At 44.8% G+C, this 27,371-nt stretch overlaps 2 protein-coding genes across 5 annotated transcripts; both read left to right on the top strand.

Annotated features, from left to right (window-relative positions):
* Positions 1-688: 688 nt before the first annotated feature.
* Positions 689-18,713, top strand: LOC114030758 (zinc finger protein 345-like). The gene is made up of 5 exons (XM_027845629.1): positions 689-968; positions 1,326-1,387; positions 3,552-3,678; positions 9,349-9,444; positions 13,843-18,713. Exons 2-5 carry the CDS (start codon positions 1,352-1,354, stop codon positions 15,876-15,878), a joined length of 2,295 nt encoding a protein of 764 aa, XP_027701430.1. The 5' UTR covers positions 689-968; positions 1,326-1,351; the 3' UTR covers positions 15,879-18,713.
* LOC114030775 (zinc finger protein 501-like) lies at positions 9,430-27,371 on the top strand. Of its 4 annotated transcripts, XM_027845672.1 has the most exons (3): positions 9,430-9,444; positions 13,843-13,850; positions 25,523-27,371. In XM_027845672.1, exon 3 carries the CDS (start codon positions 25,564-25,566, stop codon positions 26,962-26,964), a length of 1,401 nt encoding a protein of 466 aa, XP_027701473.1. In that variant the 5' UTR covers positions 9,430-9,444; positions 13,843-13,850; positions 25,523-25,563; the 3' UTR covers positions 26,965-27,371. The 4 variants fall into 4 exon arrangements, with proteins under 4 accessions (XP_027701473.1, XP_027701472.1, XP_027701471.1 ...); XM_027845671.1 differs by lacking the exons at positions 9,430-9,444; positions 13,843-13,850 and adding an exon at positions 11,803-11,878; XM_027845670.1 differs by lacking the exons at positions 9,430-9,444; positions 13,843-13,850 and adding an exon at positions 22,596-23,224.

Raw genomic sequence — 27,371 nt, forward strand, 5'->3', positions numbered from 1 at the left:
CCAGGTCGGTTGTCGAGGCAACGGCGGAGCGTAGGCAAGGGCGGGCCCACGTGACTTCCGCTTCCTGCTCTTCCGCTTACTGGGCCGCCGTGGGACCCCTGTGGCTTCGAGCGGCCCTCCGGGGTCCGAGGCGGGGCGGTCGGTGCCCGCGGAGGGGTCGCTTCCCCCTGCTCTCCTTCCGCCCCGCGTGCCCCACCCCACGTACCCCTCCCCACTGTCCTCCTCGCCCCTCCCCCATCACCTCTCTTTCCCCTCCCTCCACGGACCTTCTCTTCTTGCCCCTCCTTTCCCCCTCCCCCACTCTCCCCCCCCCGACCTTTTCTTTTCCCTCCCCCTTTGTTCTGCTCCCCCCACTAGCCTCTCCTCCCTCCCCTTTCCCCCCTCCCCCATTGTTCCCCCTCCTCCCTTCCTCCATTTCTCCCTCCTCCTTTACCTCTTTCCTGTTCCCTCCTGCCCCCCCACTAGCCTCTTCTCCCTCCCCTTTTACACCTCCCCTGTCCCTCCCCCACCAGTGACCTTCCTCCCCTTTTTCCCCTCCCGCGTTATTCCCCCTCCTCCCCTCCCACCAGAGACCTTCCCCCACTCACCTCCCACTAGCCTCTCCCTCCTCCCCATCCCTTTCTCTCCCTCCTTGATGGTCCCCCCCACCACTGCCCCCACCTCAGTTTTCTCTGGCTTTCCTCTCCCTTCTCCTTTCCCTCCCCTCCCCCTCCGTCCCTGACTCCCTGCCTTCTCCCCTCCCCCAAATCTGGGATGACCCCCATGTGCTGTGGGCCCCGCTCCACTGGGGTGTAGGCTGGACCCTCCCTGCCCCTGCTCCTGCTCCTCTGCGTGCCCCAGGGCCAGGACTCGATTCCTTCTGCCATCTGTCTTGGCGGGACCGCCTCTGCCAGCTCTCCTGGGCAGTGGGCAGGTTTATGGGGCGGCCCCTGCACTGTTCCATTGGTTCCTCAGAATTGTCTTGTGAGGTAGGTGCTACTTACCCCCATTTTCTGGATGAGGAAACTGAGGCTCAGGGGGGAGTAAGGTACTGTCCATCCCACAGTGTGTTGTGGGAGCCTCTTGAGGGCAGGCCTCATCATGTCGGCCAGGGCTCTCTGACTTAGGATGGTGGTGGTCACTTAACTTCTCGTTGCTCTGGGTGACTGTAAGAATATAGCGTGTGGAGAAGGTGCCCCTCGAGTTTCCTCTCCACGAGTGCCTGGCCCTGTGCCTTGTGTGTCTAGCAAGCACTGGCCAAGTGGGGAGGAGGGTCCTTGGGGGGATTCTAGCCAAGGTTGGCCAAGACCAGCCCCTCTCATGGTTTGCTTCCCTCTCTCCCCCAGAAGGAGCAGCCTCTGTGGAAGGGAGAATGGCACCTGTGCTCCTGATGGCCAGGGCTCTCCAGGTGAGTGAAAGGTTCCTGGCCCGTGGCCTCCAAACCGGAGCCCGCCAGAGAAGTCTGTGGATAAAGGACCTCCGGAATCGAGCTGGGCTTGGGGTCAGCGGAGAGCCCTTTGCTTGTCCAGTATCTGTTCCCTCCTTGGCCTCCATTGTTCCACCGTGGGACTGCCTGGAGGATTCCTGGAGACGGAGATGGGATGTTCTCCCAGCGCTGAAGCCCTTCGCGGTCCTTTCCAACTGATCTCCATCCCCTGCTCTCCACCCTGTGGTCACCTCATGAGTCACACCCACTCCTGAAGTCACCACTGAAAAGAAGGGGCAGTCTCCTGATGGGGATAATGCGTGCTTCATGAAATCATCTCTGGCCCACCCCTTCTTCTGTGGGCTTTTCCCCACCTGCCTGGCCTCCATCCCATGTCCAGAACAGCACTGAAATTCAGAGGGGGGGCCCATGTTTAACTGAAGGGCTTTGGGGCGTGATTCCGAGGGGAAGGTAGTGCCATCCACGCTCGTTCCTCCTCTTCAGTTCTGGACCAAATTTGTGGTCCTTTGGTGATGACTGTCCAAGACACATAAATACAGAGGAATGGTGCCCATGCTCCCACCTCAAGCAGTCTCTGGTCCCAGCTTTGTCTCTTTGGTTTTCTTGGTAAATCAACTTTTATTGATTTTTTTATATTGCCAGAATTTCTTCCAGTGCTCTCTGCCTTCCAGAGAGCTGGTCCCTATAACAAGGGCTATTTTAAAAAAAAAAAGAAAAAAACAACTGACCAATACTTGGAAAAAAAATCTGAAAAAAATGTCCTGCTGCACGTTTCCTGCAGTGCTTCCACATCTGCAGAGAGGGGGCCGGGCTAGGGGGGCCTCTCTTATTTCTCCTCCGGAGCCAGGAGCATGCTTTGGAATTTGGCAGTGTTCACTTTTGGTTTTGGAGATTCCCTGTCTCTTTCACGTGTGTCGTTTCTGTAAGTTTCCGTTGCTTTCATGGACCACGGTGTGTTGAGCCATTCCTCACGGATGGGCGTCTCCTCTGTTTCCAATTTTCGGCTCTCACAAAATGTGCTGCTATAAATGTTGTGGAGTGTATGGCAGAGTTCTTATTGATGGCTTCCTTGTGGTATAAGCCCAGGCTTGGGGTCCCTGGTTCAAAGGGTGTGGACATTGTGGTCATTTTATTTGCATAATTCCAAATTGTTTTCTAGAGTGGTTGTGCCGTTCTGCATCTCCACCAACAATGTATCAGTGCGCCTGTCCGTCCACGGCCCCTCCACCTTGAGCTGTTGCCGAGTTTGCATTTCTCTTATCATTGGTGGTTTGGATCAGTCTTTCATGTGAAGACCTTGGGGTTGTTCTTCTGAGAATTATTTCTATCTTGACCACTTACGGGCTGTTAGTTTTGTGCATGTTTATTAATCGTTTGTCTGTCTTGGATACCAAGCCTTCATCTGGGGACTTTGATACGAAAGTTTTTTTCCCATTCAACTTCTTCTCGTCTCGTCTCAGATGCAACCTCTTCAGTGTCAAGTAATCAGAGTTGTTACTGACCTTTTGTAATCTCCTCCATCTCATTTGCTCAAGAACACAGCTCCTACTCATAGCTGTGACAGGGATCCAGCCTCAGACACTAGCCAAGTGACTCTGGGCAAGTCCCTTTCACCCCTGCCTGCCTTGGTTTCCTTAGCTGTAATATCGGGATCCTAACAGCACCATCCTCCTCCTAGGATAGTTGTAAAGCATGGTATAAATGCTAGTTCTCTTTCTGGTTATCATTAAGGAGTGGCGGAGGAAAGAGGGTGGGGCTGGGGCTGGTGGGATCAAGGATGGGTGAGTTGGCAGGCAGCAGGGTTAGGAGAGGTTGGGGGGCGTGGCGGTATGCTGGAGGAGACGGGATGGAAGGGACAGAGGGCTTCTGGAGGCTGCTTCCCCCACCAGATCTCTGCTTCTCTTTGGATCCAGGCACATAGTGGGTACCTGATAAATGCTTACTGAGTGACTGTTGGCACCTGGGGTACAGGAAGTCTTTGATGTTGACTTGCCTTGGCCCCTGGTGAAGCCAGACCCCTGAGAACAAGCCCCCTGCATGCTCTCTGGCCCCTTCCCGTGGACCCCCAGGGCCATCTGAGGGCCAGAACCTGGACAAGCACAAATAAAACCCTTTGGTGTTTCAGGAGCCAGTGACCTTCCAGGATGTGGCGGTGGTCTTCACACAGGAGCAGTGGGGATACCTGGACCCTTCTCAGAAGGAGCTGTACCGGGACGTGATGCTGGAGAACTATCAGAACCTGCTCTGCCTGGGTGAGGACGGCTTCTCCCTGGGACTCGGGCTCTGTCTCCTCTCCCCTCCCCAGCCCTAGAAGGGTCTTCATTTCCTTTGGTAAAAGCCCTTTGGCCTCTGAGGGCCCAGAGGTGACTGTGTGACACGCTTTGGACCAAGGGAGTCCCTCCCTCGGTCTTAGACAATATGGCAGGCGCTGTGCGAGGTGTTGGGGAGGGACATTGACCTCTGCTGAGTCAATACTGATTGTTTCTGGGGTGGGGCTGGGAGGAGACACCAGCACCTCGGGGGATCAGTAAGGAGTGAGGGTTGTGTGGAGCCTTGAAGGGATCCTGCCAAGTGTAGAGGGGAGAGAGGCATGGAGCCTGGGGATGGAGGGTCACCTATGAATGGAGACCAATGATTGGGCATCAGCCTGGGAGAGGTCAGCAGGGTTTACCTTTCATCCTAGAGAAGCATCATGGTCTAACCTGTATCTTATGAGTGTTACTTTGGAGCTATGCCCAGAGGACCCAGTCACAGTGCCAGTGGCTGCCATGGGTTCAGGGAGGACGAGGCGGGAGCATAGACCGTCCGGTTTGCCCAGTGAGAGACCTCTGGTGATATGGGAGGGCAGCAAGGTGTGGGTGGTTTGGCTGTGAAGGGGATGATAGACATGGGGTGGTCACTGAGGTGGCAGCGGGGCCAATGGAATTCAAGTGACCTTTCCTGCAGACATTGGAACCTGGAGCCTTTTCCTCCTAGACATAGAGTTGAGTTCAGCATGAAGCTTCCGGAGCTGCCCTGCTTGTCCAAGCTCCTGTTCTTGCCTTTAATTGTTTCAAGGGCACTCTTACCAGCTTTTTGGAACTTGGTCCTTACCCTTCTTGGGCACCCCAACCTCACTCTTGGAAAAGAGGAAAAAAAAAGTCTCATTACAAGTAAAAGTCTGTTTCACGTGTAGGCCGTGTAAGACAGTGTCCATCGCTCAGTCCTCTGTCAGGAAGTAGGCAGCCTTCCTCCTCCTCGGCCTTGAGAGAAATGATTATTAGGAACCAGTGATTTGGGGAGATTCAGAGTTTTCCCCTTTTTCTAAAGTCTTGATTTTAAAAAGTTCAGTCGCTTGAAGGATATTGCTGAGAATGAGAGTGGACTGACTTTCTTACTCAGAACCCCCCTCGTAAGCCATTGTGTTCTGCTCAGGCTTGGGAAGGGCATCAATTCTTTTAATACGTTGCCCAAGGCTGGGGGGAACTTAGAAGTGGATGACATCATCAAAGTTCGGATCTAGTCCCTCATTGTACGACTCATTCTCATTAATTTTGAACACTCCTCTTCCAAAAGGAGACATAAACCATACACCCACCGCCCTGATGGTCTTTGGTGCAAGAGAGAGATGGTGAAATGACCATCCTTTTATTAACGTGCTGGCTTTAGTAATAAAATGATTAAACTACCAAGAAACTGTCCCATGAACCTTTTAATTGCCACAGTCCCCTGACATCACGGTCAGTCGTTGGCTCAACCATTCTAGATAGCAATTTCTAGTGTGGTTTGCTCATTACTGTAGGGATGGTTCTCCCACTCCGCTTTCATCCTTGCCCACAGCCCAGTAGTAGTCCATCACACTCATGCACCATTCCCCTCATTTCCAGGACTTTGTCACCACACAGTGAGCTGCTACCAATCTTTTTCTCATTATAGGTCCTGTTCCTTTTTCTTGGATTTCTCGGTGGTCTGTGGTTGATATCAGAATTGCTGTGTCAGAGGTTGTCCATAGTTTAATGGACATTTGGGACATAATTCCAAATGGCTTTCCAGAATGTTTCCAGAATAGCTCCAGTGAGAATACCGTAGTGGGCCCATTTTCCTACAGCCCCTCCAACGATTGTCATTTTCCTTTTGTGTCATTTATAGTCAGATAAATATGGAACCTTAAAATTGCCTTTCTCTAATTATGAGTGAACTAGAGCATTTTTTAATATTTTTGTTGATAGCTTGGATTTCTTCCTTGGAATGGGCCTTATACTTAGTAACTCATATGAATTTTCACGTGAGTTTCCTATATAGCTTGGTTGTCAGACCTTTAACAAAGAAATTGGCTACAATGAATTTTTCCTAGTTAATCATTTCCTGTCTAGCTGCTTTGGTTTTGTGTGAGCAAAAACTTTTTACTTTGATGTCATCAAATTGTCCAGTTTCATTTTATCTCCTCTGATCATCTGTCATCTTTGTTTAGTCAAGAATTCTTCCCCAGAGGTCCTTTTCTTCTTTCTCTGACCTCTTTGGAGTAGATGCCTGATGGTGGTATTGCTTGTGTTGGCATCTGGACAGCTTCCTGACATTAGGACAAGGACCTGGGCTGCAGACCCAGCTCCAGCTGTGCCCTGGCATGCCCATCTTCCCATAGCCACTCCAATAACTGCCATTTTTCTCATGCATTGTCTTTGTCAGGCTGCTGAGTGATGAGATGGCACCTCAGAGTTGTTTTGATATGCGTTTCTCATCTTATTACTGATTTAGAGCAAATTCCAAAGCTATACTGATATTGTCATTCCCCCACCCCCACTCCTTGCCCCAAACGTCCTTCTTTTCTCTTGTGTCCGTTGAGATAAATGTTGTATTGATGTTTTTTTCTTTCTTATGTTTTTAAAAGGGTATCATTCTCATTCTCTCCTCCTCCTCTTCCTTTCCCTTCCAAAAGCCCTCATTTGTAGCGAACAAACTTTAGTCAAACAAAACAGACACTCATACTGGCTGCAGCTCTCATCCCTTCCATCCCCTGGTGGCCCAGAGGTGTCACCCACACATTTCTTTAGAATTCTCTTCTTTAGTCTTCATCTCCATTTGAACCCTTTCTTCTCATGTCCCCCTAAATTGATTCTAGTTTTTATTGTGTTGTGGTTGGAAAAGGGCATGTTTAGCATTTCTGTTTTTCTTCATATGCTCAGTTTTTGTAATTCACCCCCTGCTTAGAAAGATGTGGACTCCTTTCTGTTCCATTGGCTGGTGGTCCATCCAATCAGAACAGTAATAGCATGCATTTTTCTATTGTGTTTTGAGATTTGCACAGTGCTGAATATGTATGATGTCATTGGATCCTCACAACAACCCTGTGAGGTGTAGTGTAGGTGCTTTTTCTATCCCTTTTTTACAGGTGAGGAGACTGAGGCACAGAGGGAGGTGAGATGACTTACCCCTGGGTCACACAGGATTTGAACTCAGGCCTCCCTCACTGCAGGCTTAGTGCTCCATCCACTGTGCCACTTCTCACCCTCATGTCTAACTTTCTAAAAATCCTTTTCAGTGTTTAACTTCTTTCGTATTTATCTTTTTGATGGATTTGTCTGAAGCTCAAAGAAGTACATTGAAGTCCCCAAGAATTTTTGTTTTACTGTCTGCTCCCCATAGTTTGATTAGCTTTCCCGTAAGTATACTGGGACCTCACAGATTAGTGATGATGGACTGGCCTTAGAGCTGGGAAGACTTGGATACAGATTCTGCCTCCGATACCTGGGAGTTCTGTGACCCCTGAACTCGGATTGTTTAGGCAGCTCAGAGACCAGAAGTTGCAGAAAAGAGGCACGGGCCTGGTCCCTTTGGCAACGTTTGTTGTTGTCCTGATCAGTCACCTGAGACTTGATCAGTGCTGCTCTTAACCCCTTTCCCCCAACGTGGCGTGAATTCTTTGTTTTCAGCGTGTTTTTTTTTGTCCTTCTCCATTTTCTGAGTGAGTCCCTTCCCTTCACGTCCATGTTTATGACTGTGAATTGTGTTTTTTCTCACATCATATTCCTTTCTATGTTCCTTTCTCTTCTCTTTATAAAGAAAAAGGAAGTAGGGAAAGAGATGGAATGGCACTCTTTCCCCTCTCCTTCCCCCTCTGGGGTCAGAGGGCATTGGCCTGTAACTCTGGAGTGCAGATCTCCCTCCCTGCCCCGGGCCTGCTTGCCTGCCCTTCTTGCACTCCTGGGTGCTTAGCCTTCCTGCGGCCATTGAGAGGAGAGGATGCTTCATGTTCATGGCCAGCCTCTCCTTTTCGCACACCCTAATTGTAGGAGAAATGCTAAGACCCTTCCTCTTTTTCTCATTGCTAAACTAGGGTATCCCTCTTCCCTCCTTTGAGACAAACCCTGAAAGTAGGTGCAGGCGCCACGTTCCTTTTTCTTTACTGCCTCGGTGACCCCTGGGTCTGCCCTGTGTTTAGGAAGCCCTCACTTGGTCTGAGCTGCCATCTAGCATCTCAGCCCCCTGGCTTGTAAAACTCCTGCAGGAGGCCGTCTGCATCCCCTTCCTCTCCCCTCACTCCCTTCCGAACACCCCACTGCAGGCCCAGCCTCATCCTGCCCTCTCCAAAGTCACCAGTGACCCGAGAGGCCTTTACTCAGCCCTCATCCTCCTTGATCTCCTGGCCATCCCCTTCCTCTCCATTAACCTTGTAAGTGGGTTGTTCCCAAGGCTGTGTCTCAGGCCCTTGGATCATTCCTAGCAGCCTCACCAGCTCCCTGTTGGACATCTTGAATTGGATAGTCCATAGACAGCTCACATCTTTTTGTTCCTCCAAAATCTTCTCTTCCCTACTTCTGAATTTCTCTGTTACTGTCAAGGACATCAGACTCTTCCTCTTCTCTCAGGGTCACAAGCTAGGTGTCACCCCTTCTCCCTCCTCCCTCCTCCTTGTCCTCCTTTCCTCTCTTCCTCCCTCTCCTCTTCTTTCCCTCTCCTCCTCCTCCCCCTTCCTCCTTCGTGTTCTCCCTTCTCCTCCTCTCTTCTCCCTCCTTCCTCCCCTTTCTTCTTTCCCCTCCTCCCCCTTCTCTTATACTTGGCCATCCTCCCTCCCCTCTTTTCCCTTTCTTCCTGCTCCGTCCTCCTCCCCCTTCTCCCTCCCCTTTCTTCTTCCCCCTTCTCTTCCTGTCCTCCCATTCTCCCTCCTTGTCCTCTCTTCCTCCCTCTTTCCTTCCTCCCCCTGCATTCACAGAGTGCTCTTGTTGGAGCTCAGTGACTTGGTCTCTTCCCTTCCATCCTCAGGTCCCACTTTCTGCAGGAGGCCTTTGCTAGCCTCCGCACTGTTAGTCCTTTCCTCGAGAATTACCTTCTGTGAACCCTGGCTGTGTCTTGTATGTGCCCCCTTCTTCGTGCGTTGTGTCTCCCGTCAGAGTGTGCGCTCCTTGAAGGCAGGGACCGCGATTTTGACGTTCTTTGTCTAGTGCCAGCTCACCGCCTGACTGTGCTGGGTTGCTCTTCCCAGGACGAGGTCTGTTTCCTGCTGCCATGCTACCTCAGCTTCGTGGGTGTCTACCTTAATCCCTGGCTTCTGTCTCCTGGGGTCCCACCATGGACACTGGCCTGGGCCCCAGGGGGTGTCCTCCTGGAAATCCTTCTGTTTGGACCCCAGCTGCAGTCCAGAGAGGCCAGAGGTCAGGGATCACGTTGACTTGGCACTTCTTGGAGGGCCAAGTAGCATTGGCATAGGGGCACCTCGATGGGCCCGAGGTCTCATTGACTTCCAGCTCCCAAGACTCCTCCCCAAGCAGGCCTCCCATAAACGTTCATTCATTCTCTTCAGAAACTCTGGACTGGGCGGGGGAGCTCCCTGGTTTTCTTCTTTGCTGGGGAGTGTTACATGTGGGGGTGGGGGGTGGGGGGCTGGGCCCGGTTGGGACCTTTCATGCCTCCATCTTTACCCCAGGACTTCCATTTCCTTTGGGCAGGGCTGGCCATGTCCAAGCCTGAAGTGATTCACCAGCTGGAGCGAGGGGAGGCTCCTTGGAGGCCAGAAGAGAAAGGGCCACAGAGCACCTGTCCAGGTGAGTGAATGACTGAGCACCAGGCAGGTGAGTCCTTGGGGACAGTGTCTCCACCGGTCAGTCGGGGAAGCCCCTTTAGCGTACTGGACAGGGATCTCCCCAGGCTGGGGAGAACAGCCCAGGCTGTCCGTCTGCCAGGAAGTCCCTTCACTGTCACCTCAACAAGTCTAGCTTCCTGACATCTCTGAGGAGTGAGAGCCTAGGTGTGGCGTTGGGCCATCAAGCCCCACCTCCTCATTTTGGAAGCCCAGACGGGCTAGCGACTTGTCCAGGGTCACAGGATTCAAACTCAGCCCTCCTTTGTCAGAGCCCCGTGAAAGCATGTCTTCCTGTCAAATTAGCTGAGACGGTAATTGGTGGTTATGCTCACTGTTGGAGGGACTGTGGAATGGTCCAGCCATTCTGGAAAAACTCTGGAATTATGCAAGGAATCTCTCTTAGGTTCTTGCATTCCCTTTGATCCCATGATCCCACTCTTGGGTATATTTGCCAAGGAGTTCTATGACAAACATATGAGGACTTCAGAGAGAGATACTGAGAAAACCTACCCCCCAAACAGGGGTAGCGGTAAATGAAAACTAAACCCAGACTGAGGCGTGAGGAGCTCTGACAAATTACATGGGCCAGTCTTGTGCTGAAGGAAAGAGGAGGGGCACTGCCGGCCTCTGACCATGGGGGTCACCTGGGGCACACACTTTCTGAAGTGGTTGTGCGTTTAGCCTCTTGGATTGTGCTCAATTTTTTCCTTTCTGTGAGAGGGTTTGTTGTCTGTGGGCGTATTTGAAAATGATTTTGATGGTCATCAAAAGGCACAAATCACTTTAATGAATGGGACAGATTGGACGTACTCCCTTCAACAGCAAGATACATCCAGACACATTAGAATAAAATAGATGGTTTTGGCAGGATTAGAATAGAATCCGGATTAAAATGTATAAGAAAAACGATTAGACATCTCGATCTTGTTATTGAAAACGTGTCTAACACAGTCCAAGAACCACCATCATTTCGCTTACGAGTTTTAACAGTTGAAATAGAATTAGAAAAGTAAACTAGCCTCCACTGTGGAAAACGCTAAGAACAGCAACTAGAAAATAAAATGTTAGTTGACAAATCCCATTTAGGTCTTAAAACAGGAAATGTGAATTATCTGAATTCTCCCATTAAGAGATCAAGTTACAGACAGTCACGAAACAAAGCCCATCTATCATGTTACCTGCTGGGAGAAACATCTGCTATCAAAGAATATGTAAATACATATGCACATATATACATATACATATGTATGTATGTGTGTGTGTGTGTGTGTGTATGTAAATATACACACACATAGGTGAATGTAGATTTAAATTAAGAGGTTGGTCTAAAGCAGAAGTGTCAAACATGTGGGCCACCCATAACACTGCTAAGTGCAGTCTGAACTTGTCTAAAGTGTAATTGGGAAATACTTAACAAAATAAAAATTCAATAAAACATAAGTCATAGTACATTTAAAAACTAAATAAGCAGCTTACAAGGATTTTGACCTATGGTTTAGCGGTCCCCATTTCTACTTGAGTTTGATACCACTGGTTCAAAGTATATCATACTGCTGTAAATTGTAATATTGTCGGAGTGGTAATATTGGTATTTAAATGTGGAATTCAAACTAGAAAATGTTGACTAAGACTATTCCAAAATAGCCAAAAGGAAATGAATAGCAAATAATTAACAGTTCTCAAGTTATATGTATTCAAAAGTTTGACAGATAAATTCAAAGAAACATCGGTGATACATGCACACACATACATGCGCATATATGTATATACACACACATTTGGACTTTTGCACTCTGCTATTATCTTATGACGACCTTGTATTAACAACAAAGAACCCCGAGATCTGACTATTCCATTAGAATTGGTTTGTGTATGGAAAAAACAAGGCAGATAATGGAATGCTTCTAAGAACCAAACACTATTTCAAAGAGAGGTCCTTTAACAAAATTTGGTAAGGGAGAAATGAGACAAACTGTTTTCATACTATAATGAAATCAGCGTGAAATTATGTGAATAAAAGTTAGAAAACTAGATAGGAACTGAAAATGGTTTATTAAATGTTTAGGGTTAAATGAAGAATTGAAAACAACAGAATATTTAAAGGAGAATGACAGTAGCACATGTAGAAATTTATGCGTGTAGCTGAAATAGCCCTTAGATTGATATCTCCGAGTGCCTATTTATTAATTGTAAAAGTTTTTTGTTGATAATTTTGGTTGTTACATCGCCCAAGTTTCCCCCTTATCCCTTTCTTTTCCCTTACCTCCACTCAGAGAGCTATTCCATATAACAAAACATATATTTTTTTAACAGAAAAAAAGATGAGTGCCAATTTAAAAGAGAAAGACCTGTTAGCTTGCTTAACATTGGAAATGAAGAGGCCAGGATACTTGAAGGTAAAATTTTCATAGGTAAAATATTTTGATAAAAAATATCTAAAAAATGCCCTGATCTCAACCAAAACATTTAATGGAGACAACAGCTTAGGTGATCAATGTTGCAGCCAACATACAAAATTAACCTTCCCAAATCACCTGTGTTCATTTTGCAATAATAATCAGAGAAATGTCCTTTGCAAGTAGGTACATGACCAAGATATAAAAGCTGTCATCATCAGTAAAGTAGAGGAATAAGGAAGGAGTAACCTCTCAGGTCTGTGGAGAGGGAAGGAGTTGGTTCATGGCCTGACAGGTGGTTGAAGGTGGTCAGAGAAGATAACATGGACAAGTTTGATTCTGTAAAATGTAAAAATTTTCATACAAACAAATCTAATGTTATTAAAATTAGAAGGGAAACTGACAACAGAAAAAAAAGTCATTGTAAGTTATATATTTGTGTGTTATCAAGCATAGATAAGGATTTGATTGGAATTTATAAAACCAAGAGCCATTCTCTAATTGATCAATGGTCAAAGGCTATGATCAGGTATACTTAATCACTAATAATCAGAAAAATGGAAATTTAAGCAACCTTGAGGTTCCACTTCACATCACTCAGACTGGCAAAGATGACAGAAGAAGAAAATGGTGACTGTTGGAGGAGCTGTGGGGAAACACGCCACGGCGCTGTTGGCAGAATTGTGAATTGACCTAACCCTTCTGGAAAGGAATTGGTAACAATGCCCCTTAAATGACTAAACACTAAACCAACGATTCTGAGATCAGATTGTGAGCTCCTTGAGGGCAGGGACTATCATTTCCCCTTTTTGTGTATCCCCTGTGTGGAGCAGAGTACCCAGCACACAGTAAGTGCTTAATAAATGTTTATTTGACTGACTTAACTGCTAGACCTATACTAAAAGAGGTCAAAGAAAGAGGAAAAGGACCCGTGTGTGAACATATTTGTAGCAGCTCTTTAGTGGTAGCAGAAAATGGGAAGCTCAGGGGGTAACCACATATTGGGAAAAGACCAAGTGTTGTATAAATGGAGTGGAAGAGTCTTAAGAAATGACACAACGGACAGTTTCAGGAGAAATATAGTTCCCTCTCTGAACAGTTGGAGAGGGAATTGAGCAGATCTAGAACAATTTATACATTGACAACAGCATTGTAGAGAAGAACAACTTTGAAAAGAGTCAGAACTCTGAGCAGTGCAGTTAATAAGCCATGCGTCCTGGGACTGAAGACGAACTGGCATTTCCTTGTTGTGTTCAGATGTCAGCTAGTGCCACTAGCCTTCTTTGACACCCTAGTCGTCATCCTTGCTCTGTATCCATCAGTCAGCTCAATTAGGCTCTAATCTGTGTATCTTAAAACAGACTGACAGCCTGAGGTGCCTGAGTCCCCGTCCACACGGGGAAGAAACGGGCTGAACCAGCCATTCATTCCTGTCATCATGCTAAGCAGAAAGAAGATTAGAATTTGAGCTTTGCAAGGACACTGAGGGGCAGGCCAGCGAGCCCCTCTCCTTCAAAGCAGGCATTCTTTCCCTGTTCTCCGCACGTGATGGTCATCCAGCTCTGCTTGCATCTTTCCAGATCCTGTGAGCTGACTCCATGGTAGGGCAGCTGTGAGGTGTGGCAAGAAGACCGGGAGGATGGAGGTTAGGAGACTTCCCAGGATTGCGCTGTGCCTCTGCCACTTGGTTGTGTGACCTTGAGCAAGTCACTGAATCGTTCTGATCCTCAGGTTTCTCATTTAATGTACTCGCTGTCCTCCGTTCCTCCCACAGTTGTGGTGTGGACCAGTGGGAAAGTTTTTCCTAAACTCTGCATAATCTGACAAACATAAGAAAGACCCCATTTTTTTCCCTACCCTTTAAAGTTTTTCAATAATTATTTCAGGAAGAGACACAAAAGAGGACTGCTAAGTGTACAGCAGGTGGGTACAGGTGATGTTTCCATTTTCTTTATTTCTTTCAGATGGGGAGGTGAGGCCTGAAACCAAGGAGTCACCCCCAGAGCTGGGCATTTCTGTGGAGCAGTCATCAGGCCAGGACAGACTCAGGAGGCATGGTCTCTGTGTCTCCAGCTGGAAAGAAGCCTGGGCACGTGGTGCCAGATTAGGGAGGCAGCAGAGCATTGAGGAGAGAAATCCTCAGCAAGTAGTGAAGGGCCCTGAATGGCACAATTATGGCCAGAGCTCCAGGCCAGAACCAAAGCTTTTCTCACAGCAGAGAGTGTCTATGGAAAAAACTCTCCACAAGTGTGATACAGAATGTAGTAGAATCTGCTCAAAGGAAATGTTTTCTAAGTATGATGAATGTGGGGATTCCTTCAATTCTAAATCAGAGTGTATTGACTATCATAGACTGTATAATAGACAGCAACTTCATGAGCATAATGAATATGGGAAGGCCATCAAACTAAGCCCATCCATTAGTTTAAATCAAGCAATTGACATTGAAGAGAAAACCTCTGAATATGATGAATTTGAGAAGACTTTTCCCTTGAATATACAGTTGATTGGATACCAGAGAGTTCACACTGGAGAAAAACTTCATGAACACAATGAATATGGGAAGTCTTTAGCCCATAGTTCATCTCTAACTTCTTATCCAAAAATTCATGCTGGAGAGAAACCTTATGAATGTAAAGAATGTGGGAAGGCTTTTGGTCACAGGACACAGCTTACTGTACATCAGAGAGTTCATACTGGAGAGAAACCTTTTGAATGTAAAGAATGTGGGAAGGCTTTTGGCTACAAAACCAAGCTTACTTTACACCAGAGAATTCATACTGGAGAGAAACCTTACGCATGTAATGAATGTGGGAAGGCTTTCTGTGTGAGAACAGATCTTACTCAGCATCAGAGAATTCATACCGGAGAGAAGCCTTATAAATGTAATCAATGTGGAAAGGCCTTCCGCGTGAGCAAAGAGCGCATACGACATCAAAGGATTCATACTGGAGAGAAACCTTATGAATGTAATGAATGTGGGAAGGCCTTCAGTGGGAGAGGACAACTTACTCGACATCAGATGATTCATACTGGTGAGAAACCTTATGAATGTAATGAATGTGGTAAGGCCTTTGGTGGGAGAGGACATCTTATTCAACACCACAAAATTCATACAGGTGAGAAACCTTATGAGTGCAATCAGTGTGGGAAGGCTTTCAGCCGGAGAGGACATCTTACTCGACATCAAAGGATTCATACTGGAGAGAAACCTTATGAATGTACTGAATGTGGGAGGGCTTTCAGTCGTAAAGGACATCTTATTGGACATCATAGAATTCATACTGGAGAGAAACCTTATGAATGTAATGACTGTGGGAAGGCTTTCCGCCTAAAAGATCACCTTATTCAGCATCAGAGAAGTCATACTGGAGAGGAGCCTTATCAGTGTAAAGAATGTAGGAAGACTTTCTCTGTGAGTACAGATCTTATCCGTCATCAGAGAATTCATACAGGAGAGAAATCTTATGAATGTAAAGAATGTGGGAAGACCTTTTATATGACCAGAGATCTGAACAGACACCAGAGAATTCACATTGGAGGGAAACCTTATGAATGTAAAGACTGTGGGAAAGCCTTCCGCCTGAGACATCACCTTATTCAACATCAGAGAATTCATACTGGAGAGAAACCTTATAAATGTAATGAATGTGGGAAGGCCTTTGGCCACAGTACATATCTCACTATACATCAAAGAATTCATACCGGAGAGAAACCTTATGTATGTAATCAGTGTGGGAAGGCGTTTGGCCACAGGACACAGCTTACTGTACATGAGCGAATTCATACTGGAGAGAAACCGGAATGTAAAGAATGTGGAAAGGCCTTCCGCCTCAGCAAAGAGTGTACAAGACACCAGAGAATTCATATTGGAGAGAAATCTTACGAATGTAATCAAGTTGAGAAGGCCTTCAGTGGGAGAAGACAGCCTACTGAACATCATGTTCATATTGGGGAGAAAACTTATGAATGTAATCAGTATAAGAAGATCTTTAGCTGAAGAGGATGGTATGAATGAGAAAATTCATACTGAAGAGAAATCCTATGAATGTAATGAATGTTGGGGGGTGGGGGTGAGGGGGGCCCTTCAGCCAGAGAGTTTAACATCAGAGGAGACATGCAGGACGGAAGTGTTAAATGAATGTTACAAATTTCAGAAGACTTTTTGTTGGAACAGAGTGTACCTGACACCATAGAATCCGTATTGGAGGGAAACCTATTAGATGCAATCAATGTGAGAAAGACTTTCTTTTTAAATACATCTTTTTAAAAAAAATTGTGTAGGTGTGTGTGTGTGTGTGTGTGAGAGAGGCAATTGGGGTTAAGTGACTTGCCCAGGGTCACTCAGCTAGTAAGTGTTATGTGTCTTTTTTAAATACATCTTATCCAACATGAAAGAATTCATAGAATAGAGACCTAATGACTGCAGAGAGTGTGGGAAAGTCTTCTATGTGAAGATAAATCTTGTCAGACATCAGAATATTCCTATGGGAGAGAAACTATGAGTGAATATGGGAAGGTCTTCCACCAAGAGATCACTGTCAACACGAGAAAATTCATACCAGAATTATGCTTTATTAATCTAATGAATTGACAAGGTCTTTGGCTTCAGAAGACAGGTTACTGAACATCAGAGAATTTATACTACAGAGAAACCTTTTAAAAATATATGTAGGAGAGTTGCCATCTGAGCACAGAATTTATTCCACGTCAGAGAATTCTTATTAGAAAGGAACTATATCAATGTGATGACTTTGGGAAGGCTTTCCACCTCAAAAATCGCCTTATTCAGCAGAAGAGAAGTCCTTCTGGAGAAGAACTTTATGAAAAATCTAGGTAGAAGGCCTTCCCTGTGCACAGGGTTTACTTGCCATTAAAGAGTTCATATTAGAAGAAACCTTAGAAATGTGATGATGTGGGAAGACCCGTGTGGAGGCTGTTCAGCCCCTACCTGAGAATTCATCCTGGAGAGAAAACTTAGGAAATTAATGTTTATAGGTGAGAGAAACCACTGTGAGAAGGCCACCTGCTTGACTGGACAGCTCACCCAATAGCACAAATGCCAAAGTAGACAAAAGGACAAGGATAACAGAAGATCTTTTACCAAATACAGAGCTTTGTTGGCCTCACAGTATTAGCTGTAATGACTTTGAGAAGACTTTCTGCTGGAATGAATCCTTTATCCCACACAAGGCAATTAATTCTCGATAAAAATTTTATGAGTATCAAATATTCTGGGGATGTTCCTTTGGCCCAGGAATTCTTCACCTTTTCTTGTGTCATAGATCTCTTGTGTTGACATGGGTACCTGTTGGCTTATGGACTCCTCAGGATAATGTTGCTGAATGAATAACATAAAATCCATAGGGTTACAAGGGAAATCAATTATATTGATATATCATGAAAAAAAATTTTTGGAAGCTCTTTGGCCCCAAGTTTAGAACTCCTGCTCTAGAAGGCAGGACTAGACTGGGAAGATTATTGTGTCAGTTTCAATGGTTCCATTTTTTATTTCTCTGTAGCAGTGCCTACAAGTCTTTAGAATTCCTCGTATTCACAATTTCTCATGCCATGGAATAATATTCCATTACATTTGGTGCCACTGTTTGGCCATTCCTCCTATCAATTTACACTGACTCAGTTTCCACTGTTTTACCACTACAAAAGTGCTGTTAATATTTTCATGTATTTGATTAGGAAGAGATGATACCCTGTGTGCTAGGTCGTTTAATTCTGGGCTCAGTTCATCCTTTTTGCCTACTTGCAGTGTCTTTCTAAGGTGTGTATGTCTGTGTGTCTGTATGTAACCATACATATATAAATGCACACATGTGCACATACACTGATGGTCAAGCTCTATAGGCTGTCCACCTAACTTAGCATCTAGACAAAAGATGTTCCTCATCTACATGGTTTTTCACTATGGTTAGATCACACTTTTGAGTGGTTATAGATCTTATGTGTCTAGTGTCCAGTGTCTCTGCAGGGTTGAGGAGCTAGATGCAGCTAGAACTCTCCAGGAATCTCTTTACCTTGGACTTGGTGCTGGATCTCCTTATGAGAGTAACAAAGATAAGTGACTTTTGGGAGGATTTATCTCCCTCTTGTGTCTCACCTGATAGTAACTCTGGAGGGTCATCAAACATGGTTTCATGGCATTTTTCACAATTTTGATGTGATAACGGGAGACGTAGTTGGAAGAGAATCTTTAAGTCAGCATTTTGCTTTTAGAAGCAGAGCTTCTAAGAATTGGGAGACATTTCCAAATTACTTTCCTCTGTTTAGACCACATCTTAAGTATCTTGAGAGAAAATGGAATGGGAAAGAGGTTTGAAAGACCTAAAGACTAATCAGTGAAATGACCAATCAACTTCAGAAGACTGGTAATGAAGCATTGTTCCTACCTTTTGGCAGTAAAGGGGTGTGCAGGATGAGATGTATGTTATATGTTGTCAGGCAGAGCCAACATGTGAACTTGTTTTGCTATAATTATGTTCTATAAAGGAGGATTTTTATTTTTTTGTGAGGTGTGACATTGTATGTTTCAGTTAACACGCTTTAAAAACAGTCTATTCACATTAGAGATTTACAGTTTCACATGCAATCTGTGTTCTTTGTATATTGGAATGTTCATGTGTGTTGATGTTAAAGTCACAATAAAAATAGAAATGAGAGATACAGTAGTATATAGGAGGAGCCAACCTGTGGATTTGGTAATCTTGATTTATAGAATAATCATCTAAGAAAGGAGAAGTTTCTGGTGAGGAAACCATTTATCTCAATGAGGGTCTAGAAATGGTATTGTACAAGGATTTGGGGAGGAGATAGATTCGTGGTAGCTCCAAGTAAGTGTGGCCAAATTTATTTTATATATATAATATGTGTATGTGTGTGTGTGTGTGTGTGTGTATCTATATGTATGTATGTGTATTTTTTTTTACTTTTGGGGAGGAGGGACCTTGAAGGTGGTGTTTAAGGAGCCAGATGGGAAGAGGCCTAATGTCTGTCATTCCTCCATAGCTATAGGTTTAGGGTTATGGAGGAATGAGTTTGGCTGATTCTCCTATCAGTAATATTAGGCATTCCACGTATTGGTTTGATTTTATCTGTGAGTTTGAGTATCTTGGCTGATTCTGAGTAGCGTGGTGGTGAGAAGCCTTTTTTCTGGGTATTTCATGATTATGGAGAGCTGAGGAAAGTCTTAAGAATCATGGTGTTTCCAGAAGAGCTTGTTGTTCAGTCATTTCCAATTGTGTCTGATTCTTCGTGACCCTATGTGGACTGTCTTGGCAAAGATACTGGACGCATTTGCCATCTCCTTCTTCGGCTCATTTGATGGATGAGGAAACTGAGGCCAACAGGGTAAAGCGACTTGCCCAGGGTCACACAACTAGTAAGTTTCTGAGGCCAGATTTGGGTTCAGGAAGATGATTCTTCCTGCCTCCATGACCAGCGCTCTCCACTGCGCCACTTAGCTGAACAGAGGAGCATTGTGGAAAAAAACACAACATAAACACCTCAATACCACATTTCAAGAAGTCATAAGAGGAAATTCAATGGAATCATTACAGTCAGTCAGAGAAAATGTGCAGGTGGTTAATAGAGGGAAAACCCAGCTTTAGCACTTCCCAGTAGTGCTGCCCTCTCTTTACCTGGTACTTGGGTTCCCAGAGGTCCTGGCTTTTGACTGGTGAGCCTTTGCCTTATTTGGCCAGGTCCTCAGCCCATGATGGCACTTGATGCTTCATGTTTGTTCATCCTCAACTATCTCATCATTTGCCTGATGCCAGTGACCCAAACACACATCCAGGTCTCAAGTTGTGTTGTATTTCTCTTCTGCCTTTGAGTGATGGAACATCCCCAGTAGCCACTCTCCTTCCTTTCTATGTCTCTCCCTTCCCTCCCTCCCTCCCCTTCCTCTCTCTACTTATCTCTCAGTGTGTATAGGAACTTTGGCTGGAAGTAACAGATTACCTCTCTTATCTCCAAACCCCCATTGGAATGCTCACTTTTGTGTGTATTTTACTAAGATGATGTTGCTAGATATCCCTACTATATGTTGCCTTCTTCCTTTTCCCCTTCCCAGGTCCTGTCTTCCTTAGAGCCTTTTCTTCCTCCTTTTGACCCCTCTGCAGTCTTTCTTCTGACTATTTTTTGGGCCTGAATCTGCTCTCTCCAAAGTTGTCGGGGCTCTTTTAATTGCTGAGTGTGATGGTCTTTTCTCAGACTTCATCCTTGATTTCTCTGCAGCCTTTGACACTCATTGTGTCCCTCCTCACTTGCTTTTTGTGACACTGTTATCTCCTGGTTCTCCTGTCTGACCATTCCTTCTCAGTGACCTTTGTTGATTCTTGTCATTCCCCTGAGTATCAGTCATTAAACATTTATTAAGCACCTACATTCCAAGCACTTCACTGGCTGCTGGAGCTACAAAGAAAGGTGAAAGACTCAAGGAGCTTGAAGTATGATGGAGATGACATGCGGACAAACAAGCTGTAGAAAAGACAGACTGGAGATAATCAGAGAGAAGGCACCAGAATTAAGGAGACTAGGAAAGAAAGGGGGAGGGGATTTTAGCTGGGACTTGAAGGAAACCAGGAGGGAATGTCAGTGAAAATGCGCACTCAGGAGACAGGAGTTTCTTCTTAAAGGAATGAGGGGGCTAGATTGAAGAGCACATGGGAGAATATAAAGTGTGAAAAGTTCAGAAGATAGGAAGGGCACATGATGAAGAGCTTTAAACACCAAATAAGAATATTTTCTATGATTCCAGGGGTGATAGGGAGCCACTAGATGTCATTGGGTGGGGGTGTATGTGACACGATCAGACCCGTGCTTTAGGGAAATCACTTCGGTGGCTGGAGAATGGACTGGAGTGGGGAGAGACTGAGGCAGACAGAACCACCCAAAGGCTGTTGCAATAGTTCAGGCATGATGAGGACCTTCACCAAAGAGGAGAGAAGGGGGCATGTTGGAGAGATAGATAGGACTTGGCAACAGAATGGCTGTGGGGATGCCGTAGGAGTCTAGAATGACATCTAGGCTATGAGCTTGGGGCTTGGGAAGATAAAGGTGACCTTGACTAATAAGGAAATTGTGTGTGTGTGTGGGGGGGGGAGTTTAGAATGAAAAATGTTGAGTTCAGTTTTGGACATAGTGAGTTTGAGGTATCTATGGAACATCCAGTACAAGAGGTCCAATAGGTGTTTGGAGATGAGAGGTTAGGGCTGAATAAGTATATTTCAAAATCATCAGCATAGAAATGATAAATCTATGAGAACCGAAGACATCATCAAGCAAAATAGTATAGAGGGAGAAGACGGCCCAGGACAAAGACCTGTGGACCACTCACGATTAGTAGCCATGACTTGGATGAAGGTCCAGTAAAGAAGACTGAGGAGCTCTCAGGAGGAGACTCAGGAAATAGTTGGATCACAGACAACTAGAGGAAAGAGTATAAAAGAGAAGAGAAAAACATCCTAAAAATCAGTTTTTAGATCATTTCAGGTCATGTCATTTTTTTAAGGGGATGCATGAACCACACATACCAATAGTCTTCCCCAGTTATTTTGGTCTTCCTTTATTTCTGTCAAAGGCTGTTAAAAGGTCAAGAAGGATGAGGACTGAGAAAAGGACATTAGATTTGGAAATAAAGATATTGTTAGTAACTTTGGAGGTAGCAGTTTTGATTGATGAGATTGGAAGCTTAAATTGCAGAGAGCTGAGAAGAGAGTGAGGGGAAAGGAAGTAGAAGTATCTATTGTAGACAGCATTCCCAAATTTAGCCACAAAAGGGAGGAGAGATATGGGATGATAGTGGGGATGGATCATGTGAGGGTTTTTGAGGATGAGGGAGATAATGGGTCTGTTTGTAGGTAGTAGGGAAAGAGCCAGTAGGCAGGAGGTGGTTGAAACTAAGAGAGTGGGGGTGATAGAGGAGGCATTCTGTTGGAGGACATGGAATGGGAACACTTGTGCATGCAGAGGGGTTTGTCTTAACAAGGAAAAGGATTGCCTCTTTGAGTGAGATGGGTTGAGGAGAGAGTGGCAGAAGGTATCTGGGTGATGTGAGATGTGCAGGAGGAGAGAAGAGGGAGCTCATGGTAAACAACTTCATTGTTTTCAGTAGAATAGGCAAGATTCTCATTTGAGAGGCTACGGGACAGCAGGAGCCAGGGGAGGTTTGAGGAGAGATGTAAAGGTTTAGAAGTGCTATGGTGAGTAGGAGAGTGACTTAATTAGGGATGTGTAAAACACATTGCCTCTCTTTAGTGGTGGCTCAGTTGAAGTTATGAAACACAAAAGTGAAATGGACCCAGTCAACATGGTTTTGTGATTTTCTCAAGGTTCTGTCCTGGTCCATCTTCTCTTTTCTTTCTATGCTCTGTCACTTGGGGGAATTCCATTGGTTGTCATGGTTTACATCATTGTCTTCATCATCTCTTAAGGTGACTCAGGTTTAAGTGTTTATCCCCTGTCTCCCTTCTGAGCTCCAAGCCTACATCTCAGACTGCCTGATGCAGAACTAGCGCTTTAAAATGCTCATTGATAACTCGAGATAGGGGAATGCTTAGGGGTCCCTTAATCTCAAGGCTTTGTATTACTTTCCTTGAATTCCTCATGTAGTTATTCTGATGACTTTTATTGTTGATTTTCAGGTTCTGGCAAGCATCTCCTTGTTGATTTGATTGGTCTGTGACACTCAGTTTTTAGATCATTTCAGGTCATGTCATTGTTTCAAGGGGATGCATGAACCACACATGCCAACAGCCTTCCCCAATTATTTTGCTCTTTCTTTATTTCTGTAAGCCCTATTTGGTAATTGGAGTTCTCCTAGTCTCCAGCGGGAGAAATGAGGAAATACGGTGAATTTGGAAGGCCCTGGCTGGCTTGTCCATGTGATCCTCACAACCTGGTGATCCATCTGGGCACTCAGTGCTACTTTGAAAATGTATGTTGGACTTTTGCCAGAAATTGGAGTCAAACTCCTTGGCCTGGAATTTTCAGATTGCCTTCCTTCCCATTCTTGAAGATCCCCTTCCGTCTTGTGCCATCTCTGTCACGTCTCCACCATCTCTGGCAGTGACTTGGCATGCCCGATGGCCAGATCTCAAGTTTCATGTGGGCTTGGAGATGGGGATTCAGAAACGAGCTGGGGACTTTCTCCTACCATCTCGCTCACATCAGCCATTATCTCCTTCCACTGGAGCGTTCTCCCTCCTGCAAAAAATAATACAACTCTAGAAACACAAACAATTGGAGAAATTCTTCCTTATTTGACAAGAATCCTGGAGAAAATGGCCAATATCCTGACTGAGAAGAGAGACAGACCAGCATCTTACCACAGTAAATTTCAAATGAATCCCTTACCTAAGTAATATTTTCAGGGAAAAAAAAGAATTATCAGGGGCAGCTAGGTGGTACAGTAGATAAAGTGCTGGCCCTGGAGTCAGGAGGACCTGAGTTCAAATCTGCCCTCAGACATGTGATACTCACTGTGTGACCTTGGGCAAGTCACTTAACCCTGATTGCCTTGTCCAAAACAAAAAACAAAAAACTAGAAAAAAAGAATTGTCATTGGATGGAATGATGCCCCTTTCACACCTATAGTTAGGGAAAGAATTCACAACCAAAATAAAAAAGTAAGGAACATTTAATCCCATGAAATTTAAAAACTTTTAAGCCAAGAAAAAACAATGTAAAAAAACTGGTGGGAAAAAAATCTTCATGTTAAATCTGTTAGCAGTCTGATGGCTAAGCTATATATCTCTATAGTAACATGGGGGGCAGTCAGTACTATAACTCAACATAGATGTTCCTAAAAGTCATTGTGCTTTGCAAATCACCGTAAAAACTACCAAGGCTTACGGGGGTTAAGGGGACAACACTCAAAACTTTGTCATTGACAAAAAAAATACAAACAATAATAATGGTAGCATAGCTTTATATGAGTTAAGTGATTGAAAAATGCATAAATATAATAAAATACTGCTGCTATTTGAGGTCTCAGGCTGCTGCTCAGCCTGCACCCTGGGTCCCACAGGACCCATGCTGGTGATGTCAACTGCTACTAAGAGGATGGCCGCAGTGTGCTGCAACTTCAGAGTGAAAGGGATGGGCCTTGGCCATGGCAGCATGTGGGAGGGGGTGGAGTTTGTGGGTACAGACCAGCACTTCACCCACAGCTTCTACTGCACCAGAAGATATGATGACTATGGCATCTACCTGGAAAAAGACCTAAAGTTTGCATGTGGAAGTGGGCATCAGAAGTTTGCAAATTTTGTGAGCTAGTGTAAAGTGCTATTTTCTGCATTTTCACTGTGTCTTGTGTACAAAATCTTGCATAAGTAAATGTGAAATTTGAATAGAAGTCAGATTATTCACTAATATGTTGGAACAAATTTGAACTTTCCAAACAAAGTTAAAACAGAATTGACTATACTTATCAGTTTCTGAACCTTTTAATTAAGCACCTATGATGTGCCAGGCAAAGTTCTGGGTGCTGGGGATATGAAAACAGTGCAATAATGCCTGTTCTCAAGGGGTTTCTGTATTCTTGGAGGAAATGTGCACACAGCTAAGTAGGTGCATAGTAACTAGATCTAGGATATGTACAAAATATGCAGAAAGTCATTAAATACAAGATTGACAAAGGAAGACGTGAGCAGAAACCCTAGTCATATTACAGTAAGACTTGATTTGGTCATCATCCCAGTCTCCGTCCTTGCTCTGTGTCCATCAGATCTCAATTAGGCTTTAATCTGTGTCTCTTAAAATTGACTGATAGTCTCTGTTGCCTTCAGATATCATATCCTGAGTCCCCATCCACATGGGAAAGAAACAGGCTGAATCAGCCATTAATTCCTATCATTGTTCTAAGCAAAAAGAAGATTTAGAATCTGAACTTTGCAAGGACACTGAGTGGCAGGTCAATGAATCCCTCTCCCTCAATGCAGGCATCCGTTCCAGGTTCTCTGTAAGTGATGGTCACCTAGGCTCTGCTTGCATATTTCCAGATCCTGTGAACTGACTCCATGGTAAGGCAGCAGTGAGGTGTGGCAAGACGACCAGGAGGATGGAGGTTAGGAGACTTCCCAGGATTGCGCTGTGCCTCTGCTACTAATTAGTTGTGTGACCTTGAGCAAATCACTAAATTATTCTGAGCCAGAGGATAGGGTTAGACACTTTAATAACTTTTCTTTACCTCCCAAAAACTAATGCGGGGATCAGTGTGGAAGCATTCAAAACCTATGAGTGATAATACCAACTAGGTATCATTAATTCTATCCTTTAAATTGTGGTAATAATTGTTTGGAACGCAGTAAGCATCTATTGAATGCCTACTATTTGCCAGGCACTATGTGAAATGCTTTCCAAATATCTCATTTGATCATCACAACAATCTTGAGAGGCGGGTGCTATTGTGAACCCTGTTTTACATAGGAGGAAACTGAGGAAGGCAGCAATTAAATGACTTGCCCAGGGTCATGTAACTAGTAAGGATCTGGGGCTGGATTTGAGCCGAGGTCTTCCTGATTGCAAATCTGGCACCTAATTTCCTCTTGTGTCAAAAAGAGACACAAAATAGGATTAAGTGTTCAGCAGGTAGATATAGATGATATTTCCATTTTCTTTGTCTTTCAGATGGGGAATCCAGGCCTGAAACCAAGGACTTCCCTCCAGAGATGGTCATTTTTATGGAGCCTTCCTCCCAACATAGACTCAAGCAGAGCAGTGAAGAGAAGAATTTTCAAGAAGTAAAAATGACCCAGATGAAAACTCCCACTAAAGCAAGAGGCTGTGACTGTGGCCAAAGCATCAGGCTAGAACTAATGCTGTTCTCAAAACAGAGGCTCTCTATAGCAGAGAGTCTTTACAAATGTGATGCACATGGAAGGAACTTCATTGTGTCTTCAGATCCAAGTAAATGTCAAAGAATATCCTCAAAGGAGATAGTTTCCCATGATAATGAGTGTGGAGAATCCTTCATTTCTAACCCAGATTTTATTGAATATTATAGACTGTGTGCTGGAAAGCAACCTAATGACTATAATGACTTTGAGAGAGCTGTCAGCCTCAGCCAATTCATTCATTCTTTTGAGACAAATGAGGTGGAAGAGAAAACCATTAACTGTAATGAATTGGGGGAAATTTCTACCCAGGATGTTCAGTTCGTGGAACATCAGAGAATTCACACTGGACTGCAACCTTCTGAATTTAGTGAATGTGTGATGCCTCTCAATCACAGCTTTTCTTTTGCTTCCCATCAAAAGAGTTATACTGATAAGAAACCTTTAGTATGCAATGCATGTGGAAATGTCTTCTTCTGGAGTGCCCAGCTTACTCAGCACCAGAGAATTCATGCTGGAGAGAAACCTTATGAATGCCATGAATGTGAGAAGGCCTTCTGCCTGAGAGAATCACTTACAAGGCATCAGAGGATTCATACTGGAGAGAAACCCTATGGATGTAATGAATGTGGGAAGGCCTTTCGCCGTAGAGGGCAGCTTACTAGACACCAGAGAATTCACACTGGAGAGAAACCTCATGAATGTAATGAGTGTGGAAAGGCCTTCTACCAAAAAGATCAGTTTACTCAACATCAGAGAATTCATACCGGAGAGAAACCTTATGGATGCAAAGAATGTGGAAAGGTCTTCCGAGTGAGAACACAGCTTACTCAGCATCTGCGTATTCATACTGGAGAAAAGCCTCACAAATGTAATGAATGTGGGAAGTCCTTCAGGCAGAGGGGCCATCTTACTGTACATCACAGGATTCATACTGGAGAGAAACCTTATGATTGTAATGAATGTGGGAAGGCCTTCCGACTGAGTACAGAGCTTACTCGACATCAGAGAATTCATACTGGAGAGAAACCTTATGGATGTAATGAGTGTGGGAAGGCCTTCCGACTGAGCACAGAGCTTACTCGACATCAGAGGGTTCATACTGGAGAGAAGCCTTATGGATGTAATCGATGCGGGAAGGTCTTCCGCCAGAGCACACACCTTACTCAACATCAGCGTATTCATACTGGAGTGAAGTCTCATAATGTAATTTATGCAGGAAAGCCCATCTTCTGAGCACACGGCTTACCAAACATTGGAGAGTTCCATAGAGAAATCTTTTGAGTGTAATGTGGAAAGGCACTGTATTATACCTCTCCTCCCACCCCCATGCAGGTTAAGCTTGTTTTCCCTTAAAAATGGACATTTCTCATGTCTTGTCTGGCTCAGCGGACTAAGGACTTTTGATTACTGTTGTCACTTCCTCAGCTGCTGAGTACAAAGCAGCCGTGAAGACCTAGAAGGGGGAGTGTGTCTTTTTAAAAATGTTTATTTTTTAATATTCATTTTAAAAATTTAGAGTTCCAGATTCTCTTACTCCAGTCCCTTCTTCACCCACCGAGAAGGCAATACAGTACCCATTATACATGTGAAATCATGCAGAACATTTCCACATTAGGCATGTTGCAAAAAAAAAAAAAAAA

The sequence above is a fragment of the Vombatus ursinus genome, unplaced genomic scaffold (genome assembly GCF_900497805.2).
Source record: "Vombatus ursinus unplaced genomic scaffold, bare-nosed wombat genome assembly UNPS02015012.1, whole genome shotgun sequence".
NCBI lineage: Eukaryota > Metazoa > Chordata > Mammalia > Diprotodontia > Vombatidae > Vombatus > Vombatus ursinus.

Excerpts from the sequence above, each read along its gene's own strand:
- LOC114030775 (XM_027845670.1), top strand. The coding sequence starts at position 22,978 with ATGGCCAGATCTCAAGTTTCATGTGGGCTTGGAGATGGGGATTCAGAA. Across the intron at positions 23,225-25,522 it reads CAGACCAGCATCTTACCACA|ATGGGGAATCCAGGCCTGAA; the intron begins GTAAATTTCAAA and ends TTTGTCTTTCAG.
- LOC114030758 (XM_027845629.1), top strand. The coding sequence starts at position 1,352 with ATGGCACCTGTGCTCCTGATGGCCAGGGCTCTCCAG. Across the intron at positions 1,388-3,551 it reads TGATGGCCAGGGCTCTCCAG|GAGCCAGTGACCTTCCAGGA; the intron begins GTGAGTGAAAGG and ends TTGGTGTTTCAG. Across the intron at positions 3,679-9,348 it reads TCAGAACCTGCTCTGCCTGG|GGCTGGCCATGTCCAAGCCT; the intron begins GTGAGGACGGCT and ends TCCTTTGGGCAG.